Here is a 22,554-nt window from a genome sequence, read left to right as displayed (position 1 = left end):
CAAAAATAAATAAACTTAAAAAAATTTTTTTAATTTAAATTTTAGTTAGTTAACATACAGTGTAATATTAGTTTCAGGAGTAGAATTCAGTGATTCATCACTACATACAACACCCAGTGCTCATCCCAACACTTGGGGATACATTTTAGAGGGACCTTAAAGTCTGAATGTTGTACTGAAGGCCATTTGGAAACACGGAAATAAAAAGCTTAAACAATTCATAAACATGAAATATGAAGTCAAAAGCCTTCCACCTTCACCATTTTCATTCCTCAAATAACCCACTATTCAAAAGTTCCTGTGAATTTATTCAGACTTTTGAAAAAGAAAATTCAAAACATAATAAGCTGCATTTTCAAAATATCTAATACACATAAAAACTATGCCACTTTCACTGCCACAGAGTGTTCATGGTTTAACTGTACTATTATTTAGACCAATAGGAGTATAAACAGATATTTACATAGATAGATATCAGGCTTCATTTCTTTTGCTACTACAAATAATGCTGCAGGAAATGTGCTTCTATATATGTATATGTTTTCTACACTTGTACAGGTATTCTTTGATATAAGTTATTAGATGTAGAATTCGTGATTCAAAGCTCTGAATATTCAAAAAATCAATAAATCTTTACAGTTGCTCTCCAGCAAAAGTTGCCACAGTCTGTTTCCCCAAAAGTATTAGAAAATGTGTATTTTCATATGACATATTTGATATTTACCCAAAATACAGAAAAAAATGGGTAATTCTCATTTTAGGACTCATTTTATAATTAGAAGTTATATCTAGTTTCATGTGTTTATTGGCCATATTCTTCTATGGATTGTCAGTTCTTACTCTTGAGATATTTTTGCATGGGGTTATCTATTTTCTTATTGATACTGATATGGTCATTACTCACAGTGTATATTCACCATTTATCTTTGACATGTATTGCAAATATTGTCTCTTGTGTGTAATTTCTTGTACCTTTTTGGAGGGATTTGGTATTTAGAATTTGTGTTTTTGTGTAGTTAAATTTGTTAATATTTTTACTTGTGACTTTGGATGTAATGTCATAATTTGAAAGGTCTTTCCAATTACAAAAATATTACTAAGTATTTTCTTTTATCATTTTTACTTTTCTAATTTGCATATTTCAATCTTTAATTCATCCAGAATTGTGTTTGGTATAAGTTAAGAATTTCGTTCTATTTTTTGTCTTTATGTCTTTCACTGAAAGCTGATGTTGCCTTCAAATCACTGTTTTAGAGACCAACCCTTACCCCCCAGATTTGAAATACCACCTTCCTTATCTATTTATTACTCGTGTCAACCAGGTTCATTTTCTAGGCTATTCTGTTCCACTGCTACCTGCATGAGCTCTCTGTCGTTTTGATTACTGTAGCCCTAATCTCCTAACACACCACATAATTCACTTATTTTCATGTCCTATTGCTGTATTCCTGCAGGAATGTAAGTTACACAAGAGGGAGGACTTTCTGGGTTTTCCCCTAATGTATCCCCCACAAGTTTCTAGAACACTGTGTAGCCAGAACAGGCATGCAATTTATTGAAGAGATGATGATATGTGTGCAATATTAGGTCTTTGCAAGCAGGAATGTTGTACACTTCATTATTTGTATTTTCTCTAATTGGTTTCTTCAAATATTCCATCTCTTTAGTCAATTTTAGAAGTTTGTATTTCCTTAGGAAATCATTCATTTTATCTGGATTTGCTACTTTATTGGCAAAGGTTTTCCATTTTATTTTTAGATTGCTTATTGTCTGTAATAGTATTCTCTTTCTCATTTATAACGTTGTCTGTATCCCACCCCTTATTAATTTGGCTCACAAGATATTGTTTATTGTGTTTAGGGTTTTTTTTTTGGCTTTGTTTTCTTTCTTTTGAAAAGTACTCTTAGTTTATTTATCAAATCTGCTTTCTATTTAATTCCTCAATTTCTGCTTTTGTCATTATTGATTCTTCACTTTTTTTTTTTTTTGTAACTTTGGTGCTCTGTGGCCTGCTTCTTATGTTAAATGATTAGTTCATTTATTTTCAATCTTATTTTCTAAGCATTTAAATCTACAAATAAGCATAAGGCTATGAATTTTTCTCACTACGGCTTTATCTGCATCCCCAAACTTTTATATACAGTGTTTTTAATCTCATTGTTTTAAAGTCATTCCTAATTTTCTTCTTAACTTAATATTTAATCCAAAATTCATTTAATAATGTTTCAATGAGCAGCAAGATAAGCAGAAGAGAGAGTGCCATATAGCACACAGAAGGGACACCTAATTCAGATTTATGACATCAGAAAAGTCTACACAGAGGCGCCTGGGTGGTTCAGTTGGTTAAGTGTCCAGCTCTTGCATTTGGCCTAGGTCAGGATCTCATGGTTCATGAGTCTGAGCCCCCATCAGGCTCTGTGCTGACCCTGTGGAGCCTGCTTAGGATTCTCCATCTCCCTCTCTCTCTCTGCCCTTCCCCCACTCATGATTGATCTCTCTGTGTGTCAAAAATAAATAAGAAAGCATTAAAAAAAGAAAAAGAAAAGTCCACACAGGGGGAAAACCCTCTAAACCAAAACCAGGGAGAAGGTACACACTAGAAAAATTAGATCAATGGTCAGGATGAGAGTTGAAGTAGCAAAGACCCAGAGGTGCAAGAGAACATGGCAAGTTCGTGGAACTGAAGTTAATCGTGTATGACTAGATGGTAGAGGGTGAGACCAAAAGTGGCAACAAGGCTGGTGGGAGAAGGCAAGGACCACGTCACCAAGTGACCTGGACACGATGTAAGATCCTAAAGCAATATGTGTTTTTTGTTTTGTGAGATTTTAAACCTTATATATCATCATACTGTGTGTATCCTGCAACGACTTTTCTCACTCAACATCCGGATATATTCTATAGGTCATCCACCCGCATCCATCCTTCTCTCCTCCTTCCACCTTGTGAAGTTTTGAGAAACACACACACACACACACACACACACACAGCACAGCAGGCCAAGAATTTGGTACGCCTGGATGGACTTTTTGTCAAAAGCACAACAAAACAAAATTAAATTTATAAAGGATCTAAGTTCCATGAGAAAAGTTACCAAATCACTTTAGCATCACAGTGTTACTGACCTGTCAGCACTGGTGTTGGATGCCCTGTGTGTTGCCTTAGCGCTAAGGGCAGCGTACCCTTGCAGTTTTACTAAAAGACTCAGAAGAATATGCCAAGCTTCATATTCACCTTACCGATCAATGTAATAATTTCGCCAACATTATTATATTGTTGAATTTCAACTGACAACACTAGGACTGTGTGAAAGCTTAACATTATAAGGACATCTATGTGGACAGTGATGTCTTATTAAAGTATTCTGATCCTAAAAAAAAAAAATCGGCATTTCTGATTTAGGGGTTTTATTAGCATATAAACTACAGCAGTCTGTGAAAATATCACTTATTTATTCAAATTTCAAATGTAAGATGCATACACATAATATACTCTGAACCTTCCTGACTCTATGAATCGACCTTCCTCCTTTTGGTCAGTCCCCTTAAAGCATTGGGTGGTTTGGGTTTGTTTTGGGGTGTTGTTGTTGTTGTTGTTGTTGTTGTCGGGTTTTGGGGCTTTTTTGTTTTTTTGTTTTTTTGTTTTTTTAGTTAAGGAAAGTATACCCCTAGAAGCTGTACACGGAGAAAGTCGTATATGGAAAGAAAGCTATGAAATCAACTAGCTCCACTGTTCATTTTACAGATATGGCTATAAAACCAAAGAATGTAAGAGACTTATTGTCTATGAACCTCTATGACTTAGGCATAAAACTCTGTTAAGGGAAGAAGTTGGCTTTTATTTATAGAGTGAACATGAGAGGAACCAACACCCACCCCCGTTTCTTATCCCAGTTTTGTTGGTCTGCTAGGGCTACTGTAACAAAATATCATGGGCTAGTTGGCTTAAACAATACAATTTTATGTTATCACAGTTCTGGAGTCCAAAAGCCCAAGATCAAGGTGATCTCAAGGTTGGTTTCTGGTGAGGATTGTCTTCTTGGCTTAGAGACGTAGGCCACCTTCTCACTGTGCCCTCATATGGCCTTTTTTTCTGTGTGCATACAGAGAGAGAGAGACAGAGAGAGATCTGATGTCTCTTACTCCTCTTATAAATAAGAATACCAGTCCTATTGGATTAGGGCCCCTCCCTTATGACCTAGTTTAACCTTAATTACCTCTTAAAAGATATTTTCACTTGGGGGGGCACAATGTTTTCCATAATACAATGCTTCCTAATAATATGATTCTTGTCATGCCTACCCTTATTATTATTTAATGCACTAATTCTAGCTTTTTAATGGAAATGATGTCATATATACCTAAGTGATATTGTACACGCAAGAAGAAATGTATCCAGGGGAAACATTGCCCCACTATGAAGTGGGAGAGATGTCCTTCAGCATCACGTAAAGTTGTAGTTTTCTGCCTGCACACTCTAACTTTCTCAAAACAGACAAATCCTTCCTTACTACAAAAGAAATTATTTTGGTTAGAAGTGCATGGATTCGCGGTTACTTAGAATAACACAAACTTTTCTCCTCCTTTTCCAGATTATTATGGAAATGTGGTGGTGAAAATGGAAAATAACATAATGTTCTACTTCAAGGCCAATATTAAAGATGCGGTAAAACTGCACGCATGGACAAATAGTACACTGAAGTCAGCAGTCTCGATGAGTTCCTCTGGGCTAATGTATCTCATACATGTTTTTGAAAATGGCACAATACGTCCACAGGAATATCCTTTAAGACTAGAAGCAAAAAGTGTAACTTTCAATTCAAAAGAGAAATGCCCCTACGTGGCATTTCTTAATAATATTTTTACTGTTTTTTTCTTTTTGGACAAGGGACAGAACGTGTCCATCTGGACTCAAATAGTCTATCCAGAAAATGTTGGTCTGTATATTCTGGTGGAATCATACGGCCCAAATATATTACAAGAGACATATCAGGTTCACTATGAAGTTGCCCTAGGATACTGCACTAAAACCATGGTAAGTTGATAGTTTGAAAATGTACTCATATGACTGTAATAAATGTAAAATTATAATATTGACTTTTATAAATCCTATCACCAAAAAAATAGTGTCTAGCATTGTCAGTCACATTACATGAGGTTTTCTCATAATATCATATATCCTTAGTTTTAGGTCCTCTTGGCCAATGTTGCAGTAATTTCTGTTAACTGATTGTGGTAAACAGTGTTTGATGTGAAGACAAATTAGAACTTTCTTCGTCTGTTGTAAATGTGTGTGTGTGTGTGTGTGTGTGTGTGTGTGTGTGTGTGAGTGAGTGTATTTTTTGAAAAAAGATTTTCCTTCTAGGTTTAGCTTGGAAAATGTTGAGAAATATACAAGTTTTTAATAAATAAATGATAAGCCATTAGCTCCTGAGTCACACATTTCACTTTTAATATCCAAAAGGCCTCTTTGCTGCCTAAAAGCACATTCCTGCAGAATTCTTTGTCAATTGTATTATCTGCTTCCTGCTTCCTTTTTTGTTTTTAATGCATGGCTTTGTATGGACTTCTATCAGCCACCTATTATACTATAACATCACCCAAAACGCGATGGCTTCAAACAGTATCCAAATCTATTTGTCAACATTTGGGTCGTGAGAGGCCGGGCAATTCTGCTGGTTTCACCTGGGTTTATTCATCTGGTGGTTTGTCTGGGACAAGGTGATCTAAGATGGCCTCAAACACATGTCATGTGGTTGGCACTCACGCTGGCTTGTTTGTAGAAGGGACATCAGGTGAGCACTTGTCTGTGAACCATGTGACCTCTATTGTCCAGGCCAGACCTGGCTTTTCCCCAAGGCGGTCTTAGGGCAGTATTCCAAGACTGCATGAGTAGAAGCCACAAGGCCTCTTCTCGGCCACATTCTATTTGTCAAAGCAATTCATGAGGCCAGTCCAGGTTACTTACGCTGTGAGGGGTGGTGCCTACAGGAAGGAGAGGAATCACTGAAGCTAGCTTTGGAAACAGTCCAGCACAATTAGGTATGAATGAACTGCACATATTATTTTGTGTACTACTTTCCGATGAACATTATAGCATAAGCGTTTTATGCGTTACTACAGTTTTTTCCCCAACACTCTCTATTCTGTTTCCCACCTTCTCTTTCTAGGCTCAGCTTTCTTTAGCATATATGAGGGTGGGCCTCTGAACTGATGCAATGCAATGGAGTGTTCAGTTAATTCCAAAGTCAGTTAAAGCAGAGAATCCTAAAACATGAAACATATATATGAAGCGTTGTACTTTAACTTCAATAAATGAACGTGCATTCGTTAGTCAATCTTTTAATATAGGACCACAGGCTTTTCTTTGAAATAAGTCAACTTATTGGAGCGCCTCGTCTCCTTTCTTGAATAACCTTATTTGTAATGCATTATCGCTGACTTCCCATTTCTGTTTCTTTAAAGTAGAGGAGGGAAGGGGCGCCTGGGTGGCTCTGTCAGTTAAGCCTCTGACTTCAGCTCAGTTCATAAGCTTGCACTCTGTGAGTTGGAGCCCCACATCGGGCTCTGTGCTGACAGCTCAGAGCCTGAAGCCTGCTTCGGATTCTGTGTCTCCTTCTGTCTCTGCCCCTCTGCCTCTCATGCTCTCTCTCGCTCTCTCTCTCTCAAAAATAAACAAACATTTAAAAAATTCTTAAAAGGATAAATTAAGTAGAGGAGGGAAAACAAAATTAATGACACTGGGAAAGGAACCAAAGTTCTTTTTTTTTTTTTAATTTTCAACCAGCTTCTTATTGTTACCTTGCTCATACCTAATTCAGCAATTTCTTCAGGAACTTGGTTTATTAAAACTTTCCAAAGCAATCAGTTTAGTTCTCAGAGAAGCAGTAACTGACATTTCACCAGTTCATAATGTTTTTCATTCCACAACTACAATAATAATGCAATCTGGCAGAAACGGGTTTAGAAACAAAGAAAGCTGATTTAGGTTTGTGTACAGTCATAGGGATAGATCTTAAAACGGTGTCGAGTAGAAAACAGTGTTAAGTGAGAAACTGAGATCGATCACATGGTAACATTTACAAAAATTACAAACACCCGCATACAGATCACAAGCAACAAAAAGAAAAGCATTATTCATTTTCCGTGGATACAAAGATGCCCGAGGACATATATCAGACAATATGACATCATCAAGTATGATGACATCATACTTGTTTGATAAATATTATGGGGGCCTACAGTGGAGACAGGAAATGGGGGAAGAAGGTACAGGGGAAAAGTAAAACATAATGAATAAAATGAGACTCAATTGATCATGTTTCAAGAAATAAGGAGTATCTTCAACTCACTTTTCTGAAACTGAGTTACCCCTTCTTCCAAAATAAAAACAGAAAAGAGTTTCACTTCCTTTAGCCCAGGAATATTTTCTTTCATTATCTAGCCCCAATATCTGCAGATGCTCTCATAAGTTTTCTTTCCAAGACTAGGCTTTCTCGTGTGCATTTGCCCATTTGCAGTTTAGAACTTCAAAATAAGTTACCAATCAAAATATACAAATGACCAAGGATATAAAAATTTACCTGTTTTGATAAAATACTAGCTCTGTCATTTACTAGCAATGCACATTAACTGATGACATTAAGCAAGTTTTTTAAAATTTGATTCCATAAAAATCTTAAGACTGCTTCTACATCTAACCTTTTTATTAAATTATTTTAATTCCAGTATACTTACCATATAATGTTACATTAGTTTTAAGTACACAATGTAGTGCTTCAACACTTCCGTACATCACCCAGTGCTCATCACAACAAGTGCCCTCCTTAATTCCCATCACCTATTTCCCCTTTCCCCCCACCCACCTCCCCTCTGGTGACCAAGAGTCTGTTTCTTGGTTTGTCTCTCTCTCTCTTTTTTTTTTCCTCTTTGCTCATTTGTTTGCTTTCTTAAATTCCACATCTGAGTGAAATCATATGCTATTTGTCTGTCTCTGCCTTATTTCAATTAGCATTACGGTCTCTAGTTCCAAAAAAATGCCATTGCAAATGGCAAGGTTTCAATCTTTTTTGTGTGGTGGAATAATATGCCACTGCATATATGTGTGTGTATAATATATATATATATATATATATATATATAATACATACATATATATTATATATTATATAATCACCTCTGATATATATATATATATATATATATATATATATATATATATATCACCTCTTCTTTATCCAGTCATCAATCAGTGGATACTTGGGCTGCTTCCATAATTGGCTCTTGTAGATGATGCTGCTATAAACATAGGGGTGCATGTATCACACCTGTCAGAACGGCTAAAAGCAAAAACACAAGGTGTTGGCGAGGATGTGGAGAAAGGGGAACCTTCTTGTGCTGTTGGTGGGAATGCACACTGGTGCAGCCACGCCGGAAAACAGTATGGAGGCTCCTCAAAACGTTGAAAATGGAAGTCCTCTTTGATCCAGTAATCGCCATACTGGGTGTTTACCCCCCAAAAAACACAAAAATACTTACTCAGAGAAGCAAGTTTTTTAGTCTTTCTATGCCTCCGTACCCTCATCTAAGTAATGATGATAATAATAATAATATATTATATGTAATAAAATATATTAACATATAATTTTGTTAACATGTTAATACAATGAAATTATATAATATAGTCATTATCATAATATTTATTTCGTAAGTTATTAGGATGAAAATGAGTTTAGGTATGTAAACCCTTGGAGCTGCGTCTGGTACCTGGCAAGCACTATGTTTATGCATTGCTGCTACCACCACAATCACCACTGTGGGTGCTGCTCTTAAGGCTGTTGCTACTGCTCCCACCACCACGTTTCACCAATTCTAAGGCACATTTTTTTTAAATTTACACGCAAATTAGTTAGCATATAGTGCAACAGTGATTTCAGGAGTAGATTCCTTAATGCCCCTTACCCATGTAGCCCATCCCCCCTCCCACAACCCCTCCAGGAACCCTCTGTTTGTTCTCCATATTTAAGAGTCTCTTCTGTTTCATCCCCTTTCCTGTTTTTATATTATTTTTGCTTCCCTTCCCTTATGTTCATCTGTTTTGGATCTTAAAGTCCTCATAAGAGTGAAGTCATATGATATTTGTCTTTCTCTGACTAATTTCGCTTAGCATAATACCCTCCAGTTCCATCCACGTAATTGCAAATGGCAAGATTTCATTCTTTTTGATTGCCGAGCAATACTCCATTGTATACATATACCACCACATCTTCTTTATCCATTCATCCATCGATGGACATTTGGGCTCTTCCCATACTTTGGCTATTGTGGATAGTGCTGCTATAAACATGGGGGTGCATGTGTCCCTTTGAAACAGCACACCTGTATCCCGTGGAGAAATGCCTAGTAGTGCAATTGCTGGGTTGTAGGGTAGTTCTCTTTTTAGTTTTTTGAGGAACCTCCATACTGTTTTCCAGAGTGGCTGCACCAGCTTACATTGCCACCAACAGTGCAAAAGAGATCCTCTTTCTCTGCAGCCTCGCCAACATCTGTTGTTGCCTGAGTTGTTAATGTTAGCCATTCTGACAGGTGTGAGGCGGTATCTCATTGTGGTTTTGATTTGTATTTTCCCGATGATGAATGACGTTGAGCATTTTTTCATGTGTCAGTTGGTCATCTGGATGTCTTCTTTGGAGAAGTGTCTATTCATGTCTATTGCCCATTTCTTCACTGGAATGTTTGTTTTTTGGGTGTTGAGTTTGACAAGTTCCTTATAGATTTTGGATACTAACCCTTTATCTGATATGTCGTTTGAAAATATCTTCTCCCATTCTGTCGGTTGCCTTTTGGTTTTGCTGATTGTTTCCTTCGCTATGCAGAAGCTTTTTATTTTTTTTTTCAACGTTTATTTATTTTTGGGACAGAGAGAGACAGAGCATGGGGCAGAGAGAGAGGGAGACAGAGAATCGGAAACAGGCTCCAGGCTCTGAGCCATCAGCCCAGAGCCCGACGTGGGGCTCGAACTCACGGACCGTGAGATCGTGACCTGGCTGAAGTCGGACGCTTAACAGACTGCGCCACCCAGGCGCCCCCAGAAGCTTTTTATTTTGATGAGGTCCCAATAGTTCATTTTTGCTTTTGTTTCCCTTGTCTCCGGAGACATGTTGAGTAAGAAGCTGCTGTGGCCAAGATCAAAGAGGTTTTTGCCTGCTTTGTCCTCGAGGATTTTGATGGCTTCCTGTCTTACATTGAGGTCTTTCATCCACTTTGAGTTTATTTTTGTGTATGGTGTAAGAAAGTGGTCCAGGTTCATTCTTCTGCATGTCACTGTCCAATTTTCCCAACACCAGTTGCTGAAGAGACTCTTTATCCCATTGGATATTCTTTCCTGCTATGTCAAAGATTAGTTGGCCATATGTTTGTGGGTCCATTTCTGGGTTCTCTATTCTGTTCCATTGATCTGAGTGTCTTGTCTCTTCTTGTGCCAGTACCATACTGTCTTGATGATTACAGCTTTGTAGTATAGCTTGAAGTCCGGGATTGTGATGCCTCCTGCTTTGGTTTTCTTTTTCAAGATTGCTTTGGCTATTCGGGGTCTTTTCTGGTTCCATACAAATTGTAGGATTATTTGTTCTTGCTCTGTGAAGAATGCTCGTATTACTTTGATAGGGATTGCATTGAATATGTAGATTGCTTTGGGTAGTATCAACATTTTAACAATATTTTTTCTTCCTATCCAGGAACATGGAATCTTTTTCCATTTTTTTGTGTGTCTTCTTCAATTTCTTTCATAAGCTTTCTATAGTTTTCAATGTATGGATTTTTCACCTCTTTGGTTAGACTTATTCCTAGGTATTTTATGGGTTTTGGTGCAACCATAAATGGGATCAATTCTTTGATTTCTCTTTCTATTGCATCATTGTTTGTGTATAGGAATGCAACTGATTTCTGTGCATTGATGCTATATCCTACAACTTTGCTGAATTCATGAATCAGTTCTAGCAGTTTCTTGGTGGAATCTTAGGAAACCCTAAAGATTTCCATATAGAGTATCATGTCATCTGCAAAGAGTGAAAGTTTGAACTCATCCTGGCCAATTTTGATGCCTTTTATTTCTTTATGTTGTCTGATTGCAAAGGCTAAGACCTCCAATATTTTGTTGAATAACAGTGGCAAGAGTGGACATCCCTGTCTTATTCCTGACCTTAGGGGGAAAGCTCTCAGTTTTTCCCCATTGAGGATGATATTAGCGTTGGGTCATTCATATATGGGTTTTATGATCTCGAGGTATGATCCTTCTATCCCTACCTTCTTGAGGGTTTTTATCAAGAAAGGATGCTGTATTTTGTCAAATGCTTTCTCTGCATCTATTGAGAGGATCATATGGTTCTTGTGCTTTTTTTTATTGATGTGATGAATCATGTTCATTGTTTTGCAGATATTGAACCAGCTCTGCATCCCAGGTATAAATCCTACTTAGTCGTGTGAATAATTTTTTAAGTGTATTGTTGGAGCCGGTTGGCTAATATCTTGTTGAGAATTTTTGCATCCATGTTCATCAGGGAAATTGGTCCATAGTTCTCTTTTTTAGTGGGGTCTCTGTCTGGTTTTGGAATCAAGGTAATGCTGGCTTCATAGAATGAGTTTGGAAGTTTTCCTTCCATTTCAATTTTTTGGAACAGCTTCAAGAGAATAGGTGTTAGCTCTTCCTTAAATGTTTGGTAGAATTCCCCTGGAAAGCCATCTGGCCCTGCACTCTTGTTTTTTGGGAGATTTTTGATTACTAATTTGATTTCCTTACTGGTTATGGGTCTGTTCTAATTTTCTATTTCTTCCTGTTTCAGTTTTGGTAGTGTGTATGTTTTTAGGAAGTTTTCCATTTCTTCCAGAGTGTCCATTTTATTGGCATATAATTGCTCGTAATATTCTCTTATTATTGTTTGTATTTCTGCTGTGTTGGTTGTGATCTCTCTTCTTTCATTCTTGATTTTATTTATTTGGGTCCTTCACTTTTTCTTTTTGATCAAACTGGCTAGTGGTTTATCAATTTTTTTAATTCTTTCAAAGAACCAGCTTCTAGTTTCATTGATCTGTTCTACTGTTTTTTTGGTTTCGATAGCATTAATTTCTGCTCTAATCTTTATTATTTCCTGTCTTCTGCTGGTCTTGGGTTTTATTTGCTGTTCTTTTTCCAGCTCCTTAAGGCATAAGGTTAGGTTATGTATCTGAGATCTTTCTTCCTTCTTTAGGAAGGCTTGGATTGCTATATGCTTTCCTCTTGTGACCACCTTTGCTGCGTCCCAGAGGTTTTAGGTTGTGGTGTTATCATTTTTAATTGGCTTCCATATACTTTTTATTTTCCTCTTTGACTGGTTGGTTAACCCATTCATTCTTTAGTAGGATGTTCTTCAGTCTCCAAGTACTTGTTACCTTTCCAAATTTTTTCTTGTGGTTGATTTCAAGTTTCATAGCATTGTGGTTTGAAATATGCACAGTATGATCTCGATCTTTTTGTACTTTCTGAGGGCTGTCCCAGTATGTGGTCTATTCTGGAGAACATTCCATGTGCACTGGAGAAGAATGTATATTCTGCTGCCTTAGGATGAAATGTTCTGAATATATCTGTTAAGTCCATCTGGTCCAATGTGTCATTCAAAGCCATTGTTTCCTTGTTGATTTTTTGATTAGATGATCTGTCCATTGCTGTGAGTGGGGTGTTGAAGTCTCTTAATATTATGTTATTACTATCAATGACTTTCTTTATGCCTAAGGCACATTTTTTTACCATCTATGACATCAGGATGAGTCTTATACCCTGTGGCATCCTAGATTTGATGAATTATGATTTTATTCTTTGCATTCTATACTTTCACTCTGACGTGTGTAGATATTTACGTTGATCCTGCTTGGGACTTCTTGGGCCTCTTGAATCTGTGGATCACTGCCTTCATCAGGTATCTTGTCAAATGTCATCTTTGCCTCTGTCCCTGTCTTTTCTCCTGAAACACTGATGAAACAAAAGCTAACCCTCCATCTATTCCCCATGAGTCTTTCTTCTTTATTGTCCATCTTTTTATCTCTCTGTGATACATCGTTATCATTTCTTCTGATCTGTCTTCCACTTCACTCCTTCTTCTTGTCATGCCTGATCTGATGCCAAAATTATACACTGTGTGTTTATTTTGACTCTTGTATTTTCCATCTCTAGAAGTTTTATTTGTTCCTTTAAAAAAACACTGACACGGGGCGCCTGGGTGGCGCAGTCAGTTAAGCGTCCAACTTCAGCTCAGGTCACGATCTCGCAGTCTGTGAGTTTGAGCCCCGCATCAGGCTCTGGGCTGATGGCTCAGAGCCTGGAGCCTGTTTCCGATTCTGTGTCTCCCTCTCTCTCTGCCCCTCCCCCGTTCATGCTCTGTCTCTCTCTGTCCCAAAAATAAATAAACGTTAAAAAAAAATTTAAAAACAACAAAAAAAAAACACTGACACATTTATGGTTTCTTTTACACAACAGATATTTTCAACTTGTCATTTATTCCCACACGACTAGTAAACACATCTGTTTTATAATCTGCACCTATTACTTCCATATCTGCAGTCTGAGCATGTGTTATTTCATCTATTTCTTCTCCCTCATCATTGTTTATTCTGGTTTGTTTATTCTCATGCACACCTTATTTCCTTGTGCACTTGGTTATTCTTGACTATGTGCTGTTACACTTGTGAAACTATCTGTAAGAATTCCCTGAGGTCGAGTAAGAATATGCCTTGATCTGAAGATGATCTGTGTTTGCTGCTATCTAGGGGTACCACTCCCTTGAAACTTCTTTAAATCCTGAGTCTTCTGGACAAACAATTCCACCCATACAAGAACCTACCCATAGGTAGGCTACCAATTGTTAGGACAAATTTTTTTCCTTTTCTTGCTTTTTCTGATCACATAGTAACTAAAGTCACTAGAAAGTTAAGGAGGGCCCAAATTTAATCTTGACTTACTCTTACTCTGAGAATACAATCTTCTGATAACACAGGTTAATGTAGAGAGGATATCCAATTTGATTCTCTATCTTGAATTCTCTGTCTCCTGACTATGTTGACAAATGCCTTTAGGGGAGAAATAGATTATGGCCTCTGGTGTTCTGCTTTATTCTCTAGATTCCTAATTTCCCTCAGTCTTTGGGCTAATAGTTCTCTACTCTCTTGTCAGTTATTGGATGCTTTTAAAGGTGACTTCACAAAAGGCTGATGTTTGTAGGTTTTGTGATATGTGTGTTTTTAAGAGCAAAAATTTGTCGGGATGCCTGGGTGGCTCAGTCAGTTAAGTGTCTGACTTCGGCTCAGGTCATGATCTTGGGATTTGTGAGTTCGAGCTCCGCGATGGTCTCTGTACTGACAGCTCAGAGCCTGGAGCCTGCTTCAGAGTCTGTGTCTCCCCCTCTCTCTGCCCCTCCCCTGCTCACACTCTGTGTCTGTCTCTCAATAAGAAATAAATGTTAAAAAAATTTTTTTAAAAGAGCAAAAATTTGTCTGTATAACCTATCTACCACTAGCAGAAATGAAAGTCTCCAAATCATTTCCTAATTATTTATAATGAAATGGTTTTTAAACAGATGATCACATTCACAAAATATATATTTTTAAAATAGTTCCACTGGGTAAATATTTTCAGTGATTATGATCCAAAATAATACACATATGCTGGTTGAGTTACAAACCCAAGTTTGAGCACCACTTAAGTGACAATTGATAAGCAACCCTTGGAGAATCTGCTTACATTTCACAAAAGATAATATTAAAATTTTCAAGCCTAATTATGCTATTTTTATCATTACATATGAAGAAGAGTATGGTGTACAATAGAATACAAGTGTAAATTTGACAACTAGCTCCTTTCCTCGAACCTGAACGAGATTTATTTTTAGTGTGATGACCTCCACAGCCTTCAACTTTATCACAAGAGATTGCATATTTCGTTTAATACCACTTACCATCCAAGATGTGGATAAATAAACTTTGTCTCAGAAGTTAAGATTTTTTGCAAAGGTTGTATTAGAGGTACAACATCTCTGTTCTAATCATACCAGATTAGCCAGAGTCAAATTGATATCTCTGAAGATATGTATTAATATATACAAAACAAAGAAGTACCACCAAAAAAGTAATTTTGGGATATGGTGATTATAGTTACCATGCTTTAAAAATATGCAGCTTATGGGGCACCTGGGAGGCTCAGTCAGTTGCGTGTCTGACTTCAGCTCAGGTTATCATCTCACGGTTTGTGAATTTGAGACCCACATTGGGCTCTGTGCTGACAGCTCAGAGCCCGGAGCCTGCTTTGGATTCTTTGTCTCCCCTCTCTCTGCCCCTTCCCTGTTCACATGCTCTCTCTCTTTCTCTCTCTCTCTCAAAAATAAGTGTTAAAAAATTTTTTTAATTAAATAAAAAAATACAACCTATAATTTTTTTCCTCTAATATCATACATGTTCCGTAACTGGATTTATCCTGAAAAGATAGAAACCTTCTGGAATGCTGAACATTGAGATGAAACGTGCCCCAGGTAGAAGAAAATAGCAAGGACATATACACAAGGCAAATAGATTTTTTTTTAATTACTCAAAAACAAGAAAAGAAGTTTCAGGCAAATGACTCCTCAGAGTCTGAAAAATTACAGACAACATTATGTCTGTAATTATTCTAAAAACCTCAAAGAAGAAATAAAAAGGTCCAGAGATGAGGTTATTAGGAACAGGAGAAGGCTGGTCACACATCAGGAATGAAATGAAAAATTAAAAATGAAAATAGGAATATTGCAATGACAAAAGTAAATGAAGAGGGAGAGAGAAGCCATCGAAATAAAGGGACTATGGTAAAATGCAATTCAAAGAGAAAATAAGAAAAAGGTAACAAAGGAAGTCTAATATGTACATAATTGGAGTTTCTGAGTTAGAAAAGAAAATAAATTGGAAAAATACTAATTATATTTTTTCTTACCTAAAGAAAGTTTCAAATCTGTCTTGAAAGTATTCATTGTCCCCCCATTCCCAGTTTTCCTGTTTTAAATAAACTCTCATTTTCTTTTCCAGACAGTAACATTTTTTCAAAATGTAAATTATGAGGCAGTAGATGATTACTTCAAATTGCAGTAAGTATGACTTTTAAAAGAACCTACTCGGTATGAAATGTGCTATCAAGGGTATTGATTTCCAGGTGTTCTTTTACTTAAATGGCCTCATATCACTTTAAATATCCAGATTTCAAATTCCTTTAAATGTTTGGAGAGATTTGAAATTACTATTCTGTATAAAAATGTAATGAAATGAAACCTATCAAGGTTTTCATTCATCCAATTGAAGATGCAAAAAACAAGCTATTTCTTTATTCAATAACTTTCAAGTGTGTTTTATCATTCATTCCCATCCCAAAGTCTTTACATACTATCCTTGGGCAGACTAGAACTCTAATATCAGAAAGTCTTTGAGTAGAATCAGAGAAAACACCATCGTTGACTCTTCTTGGAATAGGTAGGACCTGAGCACGATCATTCCCGGAGGAAGCAACTACTCCGGAATTGAGTCTTAAGGCATTTCTGTGGTCATCATTAATTCCTGACTCAATATATTCTCTTGAAAAATAGCCCTGCTACTCCAAGTGAGTATGAGTACCTACTCTATGCCAAGCACTTTCTAGGTGTTCAAAATACATGGTGAACAAGAAAGGAGGTACTGGTGTCGTGGGACATATCTCTTGGAGGAAAAGACAAAGAACAAATCATCAAATAAATGAACAAGATGATTTCAAATAGTTTTAAATGCTATTAAGGAAAGAAAACAGCACAAAGTGGTAGAGAGAGACCAGGAAGGGGAGGGAGAAAAGTCTACTTTAAAGACAGTACTCAGGGAGGCTCAGTTCATCCCTCGCCCCCTCACCTACCAACTTTTCTCTCGATTCTTCTAATGTTGTATGTTTCTTGGGGTATTTTTGATTTTCTGGATATTTACTCAGAACTCTGTTGCTGTAGAATACAAATCAAACTGTCCAGGATACTTGAGGTCAGTCGAAGACTCGAGAAAAAGTACCTAATGCTTTGAAATCAGCCACGGCAGGAAAAAAAAAATCTACCTATAAGAAAAATTATATGGAAAATTATAAATGCAGGGGTGCCTGTGTGACTCAATTGGTTAAGCATCCAACTCTTGATTCTGGCTCAGGTCATGATCTCATGGTTCATGAGATCGAGCCCCTTTGTCAGGCTCTGCACTGACAGCACAGAACCTGCTTGGGATTCTCTCTGCCCCTCCCCACCACACATTCTTTCTCTCTCAAAAAAAAAAAAAAAACTTAGAAATTTATAGATGCAGTATTTGTTATAGTGTTCTTCACAGATCTATGGTATATCACTGTATTTATCAAATCAACGTTTCCATCACATTGGAAAACAAACCATAAGTGACATAGTTAAAATTATAAGATGCTTCCTGATTTCAAAGGTATTAAATGAGAAAAAAACATATATCTTAGAATTGATGAAATATGGCACAGTGATTTAAAAAATATAAAAATGTGCTATTTGTATCCTAACTTATTTATTTACATTTTATACCCAATATTTGATAAATAAATAAATATGAAAATGTGATGAATATTGGAAGAAAAAGAACCTTTGCATGTGGTTAGTTTGTTTTTCCCCAGCTGTTTCAAAAAGGAAACACCTGAGCACCAACGGGATAGAATATTAATAAAACTTCCAAAAAACTCTGTGATTTTTGGCCCTCCCCAGTTTCTCTGAGCACAAAATAACTCTTGTGCACTTCATCACCTAGAAATTTGATCTCATTTTTGCTTCCAGTCGGATCATACTATGTGGCATAATGTGGTTCAGGAAACTGATTTCATACCTTACTCTTTATTGTTCCCAAAGTGTTATCAATAGGAGGAAAAGATCTGTAGAGGGTAGAGGAAGAACAAATGGAGCAGCTGTAGCCTTCTGATACCATCAGAAGCAGGGCAAGATGTCAGCAGCACAGCCTCTCCTCTAGGGACTGGGGGTGTTAATAAAACAGGGAGTTGAAATGTTGATAGCTCTCATTTCTCTTTCCCATTGGGCCGACCCTATGCCAGCCCACCATGAGGTGCAAGGGGCTTTCCAGAGTGACCACGGTGCACAGCTGCCTTAGCAGAAGCAGAGAGCAGTTGCTATCACTACCCCCTTCTAGGCCTCTAAAATTCCTCACAGGGCTCAGTCACATTGTGTACATGGGATTTTTCATAGGCTCTCCAGAAAGGTGGGATTGTGCCCGCCTCCCCTGTGATTCTATAATCACCTGCACGTGCTGTTTCTCCTAGACACCAGAACACGGGTCTTCTGCTTCTCCACATGAGGCCTAGTGACTCAGCAAGACCATGTCCAATATCCCAGAAGGTAAGTGACATGCGCAGATCAAAAGCTTTACCTCAATAATGGTAATAATGGTGGTGAGCTGTATAATCCATACAATACCTCTATGCAACTCCACCCCCCTCCTACATTTGTAACATTTCTCCATCGGGAAGAGATCAGGGAACAAAACTCTGGGAATGGATCACAGTTCTGCCTTCCGTGGGTTTGCCATCGAAAGTGAGACATATAACTACCTATAAAAGTGTAAGATTATTAGTTTATGGAGACAAATAAAACTGTATAAAGGAAAAAGTGAAATTAATGAGAAAAACAGAAGCTGGGTGTGTTTGTCAGAGGAAACTGCCAGTCATGTCCACATTGACCCTGCATTTATTTCTTTATTCAAAAAAAGTGAACCATTGTTTCATTCGAAAAAATGTATCGGATACCGACTGTGTTTCTCTGTCTCAGTATGTGTGTGTAACCATGTAACCACCACCGCTGTCACAAAGACCAAAAGACAGACTCTTCCCTAGGCGTAAACAAAAGCCAGCATGAGGGAATGTGAGATACATGGTCATCAAATAGCCCAGAAGAGTTCTGGGCCATTCTGAGTGTCCCAAAAGGACTGTTGAAGAATCAGTAGAAGTTGAGTAGGCTGGATGCAAAAGGAACCCCAGGAAGACGCATATACCAAAGTACAGCACCGTGAAATAGCAACAGTGTGTTCAGGTAACCAGAAGCACTAAGAAACTGAACACCAATTCTTCAACACCACCCCACCTCTTCTGAGTCAGTTCTACTCCAAGGGATGCCTCCTCTCTTTATTCCCTCCCAGCCTAATTAACAATCAAGAAACATATATTGGTGGGAAGGCAAGCTGGTGCAGCCACTCTGGAAAACAGTATGGAGGTTCCTCAAAAGACTAAAAATAGAACTACACTACAACCCAGCAATTGCACTACTAGGCATTTATCCACAGGATACAGGTGTGCTGTTTCGAAGGGACACATGCACCCCCATGTTTATAGCAGCACTATCGACAAGAGCCAGAGTATGGAAAGAGCCCAAATGTCCATTGATGGATGAATGCATAAAGAAGATGTGATATATATATATACAATGGAGTATTACTCAGCAATCAAAAAGAAAGAAATCTTGCCATTTGCAACTACGTGGCTGGAACTGGAGGGTATTATGCTAAGTGAAATTAGTCAGTCAGAGAAAGACAAAAATCCTATGACTTCATTCATATGAGGACTTTAAGAGACGAAACAGATGAACGTAAGGGAAGGGAAACAAAAATAATGTAAAAACAGAAAGGGGGACAAGAGACTCATAAATACGGACAACAAACTGAGGGTTGCTGGAGGGGTTGTGGGAGGGGGGATGGGCTAAATGGGTCAGGGGCACTAAGGAATCTACTCCTGAAATCATTGTTGCACTATATGCTAACTAACTTGGATGTAAATTTTTAAAAAATTAAATTTAAAAAAAGAAACATATATTGAGTACCTACTGTATACCAGGCATAACACAGTGAGGAATCCCTACAAGAAGAATTCAAACGTACATGAAATAACAGCCCTCGTCCATCAGGACCCCAGCACAAGGAGCCTGTTCGCAGCAGAGTGAGCTTGCATGAATTTGGAAGGAGCCCTGAACAGAGGCAGATGTGATCCAAGCTTGAGTGCAGCTGACAGACACACGGCTTCCCCGGGCAACTTCCTGCAGGTGCACACCAACCACTCCCCGGCCGGCCTACCCCACCACCTTCCCAGCTTCATCTTCGCAGGAAGCAAGAAACCGCAACCTAGCCAGCTCTTTCTTCCCCAGCCTAGGTCTGTTTTCCACCTCCAGCTGCTTGTCCCATACAAGATGCCTTCCAGAAGCACCCTGCTTTCCTCTACCCCTTTTTCCTATCTACTCACTAGGTTTGTTAGGGATCCCAACCACTGGGTGCTGCCCAGCCAAGGCATTACAAAAACAGATTAATCTCACCTGAGTTCAGATCCAAGCCTTGCCAGCTGCCGGCTGGGGCAAGCTACCAACCAGTGATTTGCCACCGCCTCGTTTGCCAAAGGGAAATTGGTCTTACAGTATTTATCCACTCTGTTGAGAGTATTAAATGTGATCCATTTGTGTAAAGTGTCCAGAACGGTGCCTGTCACAGAGTAGCCATCTAATATTACCAGTTTGTTTCTTCTCTTTCCTCCTTGGCATGCCCCAAGACACGGACAGTTCAAATCTAGCCACCCTCTGTGCCCCACTGTAGGTAGCTTGTATTGGCTGCAATGAAGCCACCCTAGTGAGCCATTCCCCAGAAAGCTTTAGTGATTCCTCCCAGGATCAACTTCCCCAGGGAGAGATGACTACACTCTATGTAATGCATTATCTACCAACGTTTCTGTGTTGACGGCCTTAAGAATTCCTGTCTCAGTTCAGTTGTTCTGCCCGGTTAGAAGAAATGTGCTGTGTCTGCTTCTGAGCTAAGTTAAGAGCAGTCCTACCCTGTCTCTGCACCTGAGAGAATAATGTGAAGTGTTTGCTTTGGCAGCACATATACTAAAATTGGAAAATAATATTAAATAAAGAAAACCAGTGCGCCCATTGTTTTCATTTGGGTTACATGCCAGAATACCTCTAATTAGGTATCCAATCCTGAGAACACTGTCAGCCCCACAGCAGTGGGTGCATGGGTGCCCTAGAAAACAGCCTTTCTCGTGCATCCCATACTCTGTACCAACGTTCCTGTTCACGTTCCACATGCGGGTCAACTCAGATTTTTAACCCCAAGCATGGTTGTTGATCTTTGTCAACTGGGCCCCGGAAGAGAAGGGATGCTATGACTAAGACACCGAGTGATGGTGGGTCCTGACTGAAAGACTCACCCCTAGGAAGCCTAGGATGGGGCGGCAGGGTAGTCAACCACGTGTGACAAATGGATAGGTTAGTAAAGATAAAGGGCAGACCCATGCTTCTGAACACATTTGACTGGAAAACAAAGCTTTGATGATGAAGGACAGCAAGGACTGTAGGTAGAGTTGCTGAGAGAACAAATAAGGTCCTGTGACCGAGATCAGGCGGTTCAGGCAATAAAATCCATGAACTCCTGCTGTAGAGCATGCCTTTCAAATGAAGGCTGAAGGGCCTTGGTTTCGCATGCACAACTCTTTAAATCCCTCAAGCTTATCTGGACATTATTCTCTAACCCCATCCTCTGATCCCCATGTCCTACTTTGGGGTAAGGAGTATTAGAGGTGTTTTCAGATTTGTCTTATGGAAATATGCAACATACAGGACATGTTTAAGACAGAAAGCAAGCGTCTAGATCGCCCCTAGGAAGCCTAGGATGGGGTGGCAGGGTAGACAGCAACGAGTAAGGCATCCGGGAGCCAGGTTGAAATTGAAATAGGCATCCTGGTCAGGGAAGAACCAGGTCTCTGGTTAAAAAGAAGTCAAATTAATAGCTATACATATTGTAGAAACCTACCAGCTGAGCCAGGTACAAGCTGGAAGTGGAGTTGATGATCATGTTTGCAGAGGTGCTCGTAAAATATGAGATTGGGTCAGTTCTGTTGAGATACTGATGTCAAAAAAGCAGAGTACTAACCTTTGGGCAATGGTCTGGGCAACCGGAAGCAAAGAGAGAGAGAAAAAAAATGTGATCAGAAAGAAGGAGTAAAACAGCACAGAACAGTATGATAAACCGTACATTTAAAAGGTTATTTTTTCAAATCGAAAATGTAATTGCTTTTAGCTCATGAGAACCAAAACCGCTGATCTCACCACTTAAATTGCTTCATTTTAGGTGTTCCAAATAGCTGTTGGCTGTAATCCTCGTAAATACATTGCTGTTAAAGGGCAAGTATATTTGCATTTGACCTGTCTTACTCTTTGCATTTTAAAACAAATGGTGAACTACATTGTAATTACTGGTGGTGCTATTAGCCTGATGACTGACATGTTCTTTATGAAATCCAAAGTTGAATCGGCATTGGTGTCCAAAACTTGAATTGAAGTTTGTCCAAACTAAATTTGTGTGAACCTTTTGCCAAGTCAAACCTTACATCTGAGTCGCACAAACAGATAAAAAGAATTAACCTCTTTCCCTATTACCAGCATTTTTCTCCGCCTTCCCTTTTAATAATCCAGTTCCCAGCTTTCACCATCACCTCTTCTCA

The 22,554-nt window shown here is 38.4% G+C and overlaps 1 protein-coding gene across 2 annotated transcripts in view; it reads left to right on the top strand.

The window, feature by feature from the left end:
- The window catches only part of CATSPERE (catsper channel auxiliary subunit epsilon), a 198,455-nt gene that overhangs the window by 138,446 nt on the left and 37,455 nt on the right, over positions 1-22,554 (top strand). For both annotated transcript variants that reach the window (XM_043567779.1, XM_043567780.1), the window contains exons 11-14: positions 4,592-5,034; positions 16,077-16,135; positions 18,337-18,412; positions 22,182-22,234. In XM_043567779.1, the coding sequence (XP_043423714.1) occupies positions 4,592-5,034; positions 16,077-16,135; positions 18,337-18,412; positions 22,182-22,234 (631 nt within the window). The remainder of the gene's footprint in view (positions 1-4,591; positions 5,035-16,076; positions 16,136-18,336; positions 18,413-22,181; positions 22,235-22,554) is intronic.

This window comes from Prionailurus bengalensis, chromosome E4, assembly GCF_016509475.1.
Source record: "Prionailurus bengalensis isolate Pbe53 chromosome E4, Fcat_Pben_1.1_paternal_pri, whole genome shotgun sequence".
Taxonomy (NCBI): Eukaryota; Metazoa; Chordata; class Mammalia; order Carnivora; family Felidae; genus Prionailurus; species Prionailurus bengalensis.
The sequence above is the reverse complement of the archived record's forward strand: the minus strand, read 5'-3'. Positions and strand labels throughout refer to the sequence as shown.